The sequence below is a fragment of the Antrostomus carolinensis genome, unplaced genomic scaffold, assembly GCF_000700745.2.
Source record: "Antrostomus carolinensis isolate BGI_N321 unplaced genomic scaffold, ASM70074v2 Scaffold53666, whole genome shotgun sequence".
Classification (NCBI taxonomy): Eukaryota; Metazoa; Chordata; class Aves; order Caprimulgiformes; family Caprimulgidae; genus Antrostomus; species Antrostomus carolinensis.
The window spans coordinates 1-10,242 of NW_010322153.1; the positions used below are offsets into that span (position 1 = coordinate 1).

General features: G+C 38.3%; 1 protein-coding gene across 1 annotated transcript; it reads left to right on the forward strand.

Moving 5' to 3' along the window:
* Nucleotides 1-390: 390 nt before the first annotated feature.
* On the forward strand, nt 391-8,682 carry LOC104526625 (dystonin-like; the record flags this gene model as incomplete). The annotated part of the gene is made up of 5 exons (XM_010170143.1): nt 391-626; nt 2,394-2,523; nt 4,071-4,270; nt 5,722-6,217; nt 7,208-8,682. Coding segments are annotated over 5 exons (2,537 nt in total), but the record flags the coding sequence as incomplete, so codon positions are not given.
* Between the last annotated feature and the right edge of the window lie 1,560 nt (nt 8,683-10,242).

The following is a 10,242-nucleotide window of genomic DNA, read 5'->3' on the forward strand; positions in this document are numbered from 1 at the left end:
TTATATTTCATTAAGTTTCTCCCTGCCCATTATTGCAGTAATGTTAGGCTGTCATACAAGTAATTGAACTGTAGTCTGGAATGTTCAACTTTTTGTTATGGAATTGTTGCTTACAATATTAAAATAACAATGAGTAGAAGGATTGTAAGGTATTTGTGTACCTCTCTGTATTAAAACTATGATTTCTGTGAAGTGAGAAGCTCTTACAAATGGGAACTTACATTAGGTCATTCAGATGCAGTGTTACCACATTTAAAGTGAACTAGAAATAACTTAAGATGTTTAACGACTTCTTATTTGGGGGACTATTAGCTATCGTAACTCAAGAGTGTTATTTAGAAAAGGGCTTGTAACCTCTAACATAGTCTTTGTGTATCTCTCCTTTTACAGAACTCACAACTGTTCAACAAGCCATGTCTGATGTGAACCACAGTTATGAAGATCTGGGAGTTTTATTGAATGAAAAGATTTCAGAACTAGAAAGTATGCTTTCAAAAATGCAGAATATTCAGGAAGAATCGACCTCAATGATGCAGTGGTTGCAAAAAATGGACAAAACTGCATCAGATTGGGAAGCTGCTCCAACTGATAGCGAAACAGTTAAGGCCCAAGTTGAGCAACATAAGGTACTTTGTGCCTTCAAAAAAATACTCCTTCTTGCAATTACTGGGCAAATTCTATTTGAACAACTGATATCTCAGCCTAGGTTGATGTTGTGGAGAGTATTGAAATGATGCTAGTAAGCGTGCCAGTCAGGCTTAGAGCAAGTCTGGCAAACTGTCAGTGGAGTAAAAGGAGCACTGTGTCAGAGAGGAGTTGTGCAGGTCAGAAAATAATGATTTTGCTGGCCAGTTTAAATAGGTGAATTTGTATTGATTATCCAGTAAACTCTTCTGATCTCCTTAATGATTTAGAGATATGTACTGGATTGCTTGTAAGATCTGAAGGGCTGTATCTATCCAAAAGCTGTTTCTGCAGCTGCTGGTTTACTGACACTCCACAGATCTCCTGGTCTGTGCAGCTGCAGCGGCTTATGCATATTCCAAGACAGTGTTCCTCTTCAGCAGCCATGTCATGCTTGTTAAGTTACTTATATAGCTGCACAACAGTCTCCTCCCTCCTTTTAAACCAACATGAGAAAGCCACTGAATCAGCAGTAAGCTTCTATCCCCTGTTGCAGCACTGGAGCTGACTTTTTCAGCATTCTAGCTATGAAGGACATTATTCACATCTATAGGTTCACCTATAAAGGGAAATGTAATGGAAAGGGAAAATTCTTTCCTTGCCTGTGATTGTGGATAAACAAGGACAGAATTTGATTCAGCTGAGGTACTTCTTTTATATTTGGCAGGTCACCCTTGAAAATTAATCTGAACAGCTACTGACTTTCCTCAGACTTGGGTAACATTCAGTCCTAAAACTCAGACTAAATGTGGAAGAAAACTAGCTCCTTAGTTGTTAACAGAGAACATGCAAAGCTAACATGACCCTCTTGCCCCCAGTGTAGTAATAGAAGAGTATTCATAGATAGGTGGAAAACTGAGTGAGTGCTCGGGCAAGAGTTACCCTTCTGACACAGTTGGACCTTTTACTAAAATTTCTAAATCAAACACAGGTTTGTTTAGTGTTTACTTGTGGTTTTTGGATAATTAAAATGCATCTCCATGGGACAAGCTTTGTTACTTAAGAATATTCATTTAAGAGCCCTTTGCCAGGCCTAAGGACTGTTCGCTTTTGTCTGCAAGAACAGCATGAATTAGGAATTGCTGGGGCATCTCAGTCTCCTGTTAGGTCTACACTTTAAGCGGTGGTGCTCTTTAAACTCTAGTTCTAGATCATCTACAAGAAGCAGTCTGTCTGTGATAGCAAGACTTCCACTGAGGTAAATGAGGGTGCACAACAGTCTCCTCCTCCCTTTTAAACCGACATGAGAAAGCCACTGAATCAGCAGTAAGCTTCTATCCCCTGCTGCAGCACTGGAGCTGACCGCTCCCCTCTCTGTTGGTGCTAGCTGGATTATTTCTGCTGAGAACTCTACTCTGCGTTAGTTTGCATTTCGTAGAAGAACAGATTCCAAGTGTATATGAATACAGTGGGAACTTATTTAGTGCATCTTATTTCTCTGAATTCTTCCAGTTCCGTCATTTGTTAAAATTAAACTATAATGATTATTATTAATATAATTTAAATCTCTCAGGTTAGCTCTTACAAAAAAATTGACCAGCAACATGTGCTATTATAGTGTTTTGAGTTTCATAGCAGAAAAGTGGTATATAAGTGCTAGATATTTTGTGTTTATCTTCATACTTGGCATCTCAGTATTACAGACTTCAAACTTTACACTTTACTATTCTTCTTTAGCCTCTTACTTATTTTATCACTTGAATTTGCAGCTTTTTGAAACTGAATTAAAGCAAAGTGCGAATAAAGTGCAGGAACTAAAGGACAAAGTGACAGAGCTGTTGGAGAAGAACCCCGACTCTCCTGAGGCACCCAAGTGGAGACAAATATTGGATAAAATAGGTACTTCAGTAAAGCTGTATTTGGAAGTTGTTTTATTATGAGCTTTTAAAATATGTTAGCAATCACTAGTATTTTTAATATCTTGCTCCCTCCAACCCCTTAAATTCTGTGGAAATAACTCCCTTTACAAGAGTGTAAATCTGGAGTAATTCCACTGATGTCCACGGGCTTTGAATTTGTATCAGTGAAATTGAGAGGGTCTACAGCTTGACTCCCTCTTTGAGAGGGCTATAACTTTTTCAAGCAATGTGTGGCTAAAACTTGACTGGTCAGTTACTGCTCCAGATGCATATGTTATTCTTCTTACAAAATATAACACATTAAGTTAAGTCTGGTTTCATGTAAAGAATAGTTTGAATTGTTAGTAATACTTTTCTGCATACTTTTTGCCCGTGCACTGGTGGCTTTTTGCCATTTTCTAAAACTGATTCTATCAGTTTTGCCAAAAAATTGGAAATGACCATGTTTGGACAGTAGATTTTGAGATACTGCAATGCATAATTTTTGTGAGCTTTTAAAAATTCTTCTTAGGCTTGTCATATTTTAAATAAATCATAGGTCAATCTTGTGTTGTACTGATAGGCATTTCTATAGCTACACAAATAATAATTTTAAAGCTGAGATTTTTTCCAATCTTCCCTGTTTGTAAGTGAAACTGAAAAGTTGAAGTAGCAGGTAAGGTCTCCAAGAGAACTTGAATAGTGTTGAAAGGGAATTAATACAGAATGAGCAGAGATCAAAGACTGAAGTGGCAAAAGACACTGAAAAAACATGGATTAAATTCAGGGACAAGGAGAGTTAACAAATATCAGAGCTGACTGAGCAAGCACTGACAGTATCACAGAGGGAAGGGGAAAGTTGCAGGACTGTAAGACTCAATGGCTGCTCTGGAAGCCCCTTGCTACAGGTGGGAGAGACCACAGAGTAGCGTAGGTGTGATGAATCTAAGCTTACACAGCACTTTTGAAATAACTTGTGTACAGAAGTGTTCTCATTGCCTATCATTAGGTACCTGGTTAAGATGTCTCAATGAGGCATTTAATCTCCACAAGGTCTTAATGCAGACATTTGAAAGAGATGTGCTCCTTCAGAGGCCTGTGCAGGGTAGAAGCCTAAACTAGGGCTTCTGCTCACGCTTGGAGAGGTATCTGCTTCTTTTTACTGAATAAGCGGGAAGATTTGCCTGTCTAGATCAGGCATCTAAATTGTAACCAAGTACAGCCATTTGGCTTTTATGTCATTTGAGACCGAAGCCTAAATTTGGTGGTATTTCTGTTAGTAATATTCTAATCCAATTTTATTACATGTTGTATATTCATTGCTCTAAAAATTCTGCACGTGGCTGTGCTAAACTGCAGACTTTCATCCAAGTGTATATGGATCTGGCTGTTAAAAGATGTATTTGCCGAGTCAGTGCAATAAGGCATCTGGAGTTAATCAGCAAGAAGCCTTATTAGAGTGCTCTGTTTAGGTTTCGTATGTAGTCTGCTGTCTGACAACCCATTTGTTAGAACATGCGCGCAATATGTTAACATTATCATTGTTAGATTCCAAATGGAAAGAGCTCAATCAAGTTACGTCTGAGAGACAACAAAAACTGGAAGAGTCTTCAAATTACCTGACCCAGTTCCAAACAGCAGAAGCTCAGTTAAAGCACTGGCTTGTAGAAAAGGAGCTAATGGTCAGTGTGCTGGGCCCGCTATCAATTGATCCTAATATGCTGAATACACAAAAGCAACAGGTTCAGGTAAGTCATGCCAACATCCGTTATTGATTTATGTTTCTTCTGCTTTTTTGCTATTAGCAAAGTACTATTTTGCATTTAGAGTACAGCACAGTTAGTATCAGCTATTACATTTGTTTATTAGCAAATATCAGCTTAAGTCATACTTGACTACAGTAATTACAAGAAAAAGTTATCATAAAAGTGAAGAGAAATCAGAACAGCTAAAGGAAAAAAAAAAGTTGAGGAGATACTGACCCTCTGGGATATTTTTTTTATTTTGACCGTACTGTGGTTTCTCTGTAGTCAAATGAAAATATTCCTTTGAAGTTTTATTAATTTGAGTGTGTATGTAACATTTTATGGTCAGTCCTCATACAGTCTATAATGTAGAACTAGCTTTTTGAGATTTATTCACTTGACTGTGCCAGTAGCTAATAAAAATATGAGAGCAAGGAAAATGCAGTACTGTTAATAGATATGGGGCAAAGAGTTTGAAAGACAGAAGAAAGAGTATAATGAAAAAGTAGAGTGGTTTTACTTACAGAAATAGAGCAAACTGCAGACCAAGGAAACAAAAGTTGAATCAGGAAAAGTTGCAGAAACTAGAAATTTGAATTTAAAACTTTTTAATGCTACCAGTTATTTTAAACTGTGATGAGAAATAGCATTTTTATTTTGCAAAAATATTATTAAGGCTAGCATATCGATATTAATTAAAATGAAGTGTTTACAACATGAACTGTGCTCTAATACTATATGAAAATGACTTAATACTGGTTTGTAAGTGCTTCAGAAACCTAGACCGCTGGCATAAGACTATCATGTATCACATAACCATCCTTAAAAGTTAAACCTAACTGACTTAAAAAGAAAGGGTTTGGAATGTTCTATAAAGTAAAACCATGATATTTGTCCCTTCTGCTGCAAGTACTATGACTTACTGTCAAAAAAAAAAGAAATACTGGGAACCAGTGATGTAAACTTTAAAGGTCTTACAGTGCACATTCAGTCATTTTCCGAATTATCCAAATATTCTCTGTGCTGTAATAATAATACATTGCAATATTATGTCAGAATACACTTTCTTTGAAGTTCTGTCTTAAGACAAATATCCAAACTGTCTAGGAAAGAAGACACTGCTTGAAACTAAACAGCGATTGTTTTACTTGGTACAGATACTTAATTACTGTAGTATTAACAGAATTCATTGTTTACTTGTATCTGCTGATTGAATTTCTACTAGATGATGTGTAAATTAACCACTTTTTTTCTGGTTCTTTGATGTAAATGCTTGGAAACAACACAGTTTGTGTGTAGAAGATGCAATTATTTCACGGGCTTTTAAACTCAGAGATTGATTACTCAATAAGAGAGCTGAGCTATAACAAATTCCATATGAGTTTTGTCAGAAGCACTTTGCTGCTTTTTTTTTTCATGAGGTAAATGCTTTTTAAAATTTTCTTTCTTCCCAGATTCTGCTCAAAGAGTTTGACACGAGAAAGCCACAATATGAGCAGTTAACTGTGGCTGGTGAAGGGATTCTGAAGAGACCTGGTGAACGTCCACCCTCCCATGAAATTGTAAAAGAGCAAGTGGCAGCTGTGTCAGAAAAATGGGACAGTCTAACTGGCCAACTGAGGAACAGATGTGACCGAATTGACCAAGCCATTGTGAAAAGCACAGAGTATCAAAGTCTACTCAGAAGTCTGTCAGATAAGCTGAGTGCCTTGGATAGCAAACTAAGCAGCAGCCTGGCTGTGAGTACACAACCTGATGCTGTGAAACAACAACTGGAAATTGCTAGAGAAATGAAGGAGGAAATAGAACAGGAAATGAAGAATATAAATGCAGCTCAAGCTCTTTGTGAAGAGCTGTCAACACTGGTTGGAGAAGAGTATTTGAAAGCAGAACTTACGAGACAGTTAGATGGCATCTTAAAATCGTTTAAGGATATTGAGCAAAAATCAGGTCAGTATTTATTTAAAGAAAAATAGTAATTAAGGCATAAAGGAAAACTTATAGTCTCATTTGTCTTTATAGACATGTTGAATGAGCTGAGCCTGATGCCAGCTCTCTATCCAGTCCAACCCCCAAGCATTTGTACATTAGAATTTGAGAGTTCCCATACCTTGAAAAGGTAAAAACAATACTTGGGATCTCTAGTGAACATTTGAAGCACAATAGCAGAGCTGCTTTTCTCATCTCTTTCTTCAGGTGTATCTTCACTGGATTAGAATACAAAAAGAGGATTCTGTTCATTGAGCTATGTAACTGCATAGGTGCAGAGTGTAAGCCATAACTGTAATTTTTAGGCAAGCACCAGTTAATGGCTTGGTGAAATGCAGTGGCAATTGTGTAATACTGCTTGTCACAGAAGAGGGTCGGTAGTCTGCAGCCTTCCCTTACCCTGAGAACAGCAGAACTGAGCAAGTAATACACTGCAAGCAATATCATACTTTGTTCTCCCTAACAGCCTCACTTTGTTCTCCCTAACAGCCTCAGTTTTAGCTTTTTAATTTCCTCTGGCCACAAGGAACTTCAAAGGATCCCCCTAAGAGCACATATTGCCTGCAGGCCATGAGTTAGACACTGCTAGGCTAGATTACTCAATATTCCCTGTTCTTGCACTTTGTAACACCATGGAACACCACTGTGTGTTTTTTACCCCTGAAATCTGCCTGAATGGGATTCATGTAGACACAGATTGGCTAAACTCGCTTCATTTGATTCATGTCCACATGCCTTCACTGCTCTGCTGTAGTACAGGCGGCGCAAGTCTGTCTCTTGCAAGAGTCTTGATTGACTTGGTTGTCTTCCAGTTGAACATCACATATTAAGGGCCAGCTTTCCTTACATTAGTAACCTTTCATCGTAGAATCATCAATATTAATTATTATTTCTTCACTAATTACTAGAAGCTTCTGATAATGAACCTCTGTGCTATCTTCTCTTTTGTAGATAACCACGTTCAGCAGCTTCAGTCAGCGTATGCTGCTTCTCATCAGTTCCAGCAAATGTCTAAGGACTTTCAGGCCTGGCTAGGCAAGAAGAAAGAAGAGCTGAACCAGGCTCGTCCTGTATCAGCCAAACTTGATACCTTGCAATCACTAATTGAGGAACAGAAAGATTTTAAGAAGACCATGACTGATCAGATTAGTTCATATGAAAGAATTGTTGCAGAAGGAGAAAGTATCTTACAAAAGGCTCAAGGAGCTGACAAAGCAGCATTACAATCCCAAATTGCCACACTCAGAAGTACCTGGGGTGAAATGAATAAACAGGTAAAAGAAAGGCAAGATAAATTAACAGGTTGTCTGGAGAAAGCCCTCAAATACAAGCAGCATGTAGAAAACCTGCAGCCATGGATAGAGAAATGCCAAAGCAACCTCTGTGAATTAAAAGTTGGCATAAATCCCGTTGAAATAGAGAAGTCTGTTGTTCAGGTGAGGGCCTGGCAGAAGGATCTGGATAAACACCATGGGATGGTGGAGCTATTAAATAATACTGCTGAAAGTTTACTTAGTGCAAGTCAAACAGATAAAGAAATTATTCAAGAAGAAACTAAGGTGCTGAATCAGAAAGTGAATGAGGTCACCGAACAATTACATAAGAAGAGAGAGTGCTTGGAAAATACGGCACAAAGGCTGAAAGAGTTTCAGGAATCATCCAGGGAAACCGAAAAACAGCTTAAAAGTGCCAAAGAGCATCTGAAAGCTCATGACTTACTTGGACCTCAGTCTTTCAGTAACAAACACCTGACAATGATGCAGGCCCAGCAGAAAGCCTTGCAGGCTTTAAAGCCTCATATTGATTTAGCAAAAAAGCTTGCCCAAGACCTGGTGGTAGAAGCTTCAGATTCAGCAGGTGTTTCTGACCTTTTGCTCCAAGCTGAATCTTTGGAGCGAGAATACACTGCAGTGAACCAGCAGGTTGAAGATAGGTGCTCATTCTTAGAGACAAAACTTCAGGGAATCGGCCATTTCCAAAACAGCATCCGAGAGATGTTCTCTCAGTTTGCAGAGTTTGATGATGAACTTGATAGTATGACTCCAGTGGGGAGAGATCTCAAGGTGCTGCAATCACAGAGAGAGGACATAAAACATTTTTTGAAAAAGCTGGAGGATCTTATAATGAATAATGAAAATGCTAATAAAAACTGTAAAATTATGCTAGCCACAGAAGCAGAGGCTTCTCCGGATCTTATTGGTATAAAAAGAGACTTGGAAGCTTTAAATAAGCAGTGCAACAAACTACTGGACAGAGCCAAAGCCAGGGAAGATCAAGTGGAAGGTACTATTAGCCGTGTTGAGGACTTTTACAGTAAGCTAAAAGAATTTTCCAGTCTGCTTGGGAGAGCTGAGCAACATGAAGAGTCACAAGGTCCTGTTGGAATGGAAACAGAGACTATTAATCAGCAACTGAACACATTCAAGGTAGGAAGATTTCTTACTACTGTACAGTATTTTACCACAACGCAGTTTTATCAAATGTCATTGAGAAAGGGATTGGTTAAGTGCAGACCTTCGAGGAGTCTTGTTTCACAGCAGTCAGTTCTACCTGTACGCATTTGGTCTGTTTTAAATAGGATACCTTCTTGTGCTCCAGAGCAGCTTCCCTTTGCTACAGCTTGGCAGACACTGATAACTTTGCATCGCAGCTCACAATTCCCACACTTCCGTTCCCTCTTCGCTCTCTTCACTGTCTTGTTTGCTTATGAGATCCACGTACCTCTTCTCTTTTTGAGAACTCTGCATTGTCTCTATTCTGATGTCCATGTATTACAGAAATTTTCTCCTTCTCTGTGGTGCAGGTTTTGGGCTCCAGTGTTCACAGACCCGCCTGTACTCACTTTGCTCATCTGAGTAGTTTAGTTTTTTTCACATGGGTGCAGGCATCAGCATATGTAGGTTTAAGACTTTACGTTTTGCCATTTCCTGTTCTGGTACACTGGCCAGTTTTACCTCATTGAATCCCATCCTTAACTAGAAGCATCCTAGTAAGAAGAAATCAGGTAAAATAAACTCCCTTTTATACTGGGAGTTTACTGCCACATCCTTATCCAAAATGCACTTTGGAGCTTCTGTGCATAAATTTTTTAATATACCAGTTAGCAATCCTTGTCCAGCTCAAAAAAATGCATTGCAGTGATAGTGAGTGTAAGTTGTGCTTTGGTGCTAAAATTAAGTACAGATACTTCCTTGGTTTAGGTTACAATGAATGAACTTCCAGTGGAAGGATTTATAAATCCTACAGCTGTAAGCAGTGTTTGAAAAAGATCAGAAATCTCCTAATGGCTATATAGTAGCACTGAATATTCTGTGCTGCTTTGAATTTCATTTCAGTCTAATATTGATTCAGATGTTTGTATGACTTGTACATTAGTTCACAGTTAATCATAAAAACAAACCTTCATAACAGAATTTGATGTTAAAAAGATTACCTTGGGAAAAAGTCATTACGTGCTTGGCCCAACAGAGGGTGCATTTTGCTTGTGTAAACTGAACTGCGTTAGGAAGGAAAACTAAAACTGAAAGCTTTAATCTGGGAATTTCGGATGCAAGTTACTATGAGTTTTGATGATCTTTCAGAATGCATAAATAGAGACATAAACCTTGAACAAATAGTTACATTATGAGGAGATTCCATTAGACTGGGAGGATTAAAATTGTATGCCAGTCTGTCCTAACAAGTCTGTCTCAATGTAAAAGAGAAACAAATGGCTTTTCTTTGTATATGGTTAGTAAAACACTTTGGATATCGGAAGATAGCAAAAGCTCCTGCTGTGATTGATCTTGCTTGTGCTGACTATACAGGATTTCAGTTGTAGCCAATTTGTGATTTCTGATTTTACCACATTTCCTGTGTTTTCAAACATTGGGTGCAGCTCTAGGTCTTTGTTACTGTATCTCTATCTCTATTTTTGTCTACAAAGAACAGTGCTTTTACAGGGAAGTAGCCTGATGAGCAGACAGTAGAAGAATCCAGTTCCCTGT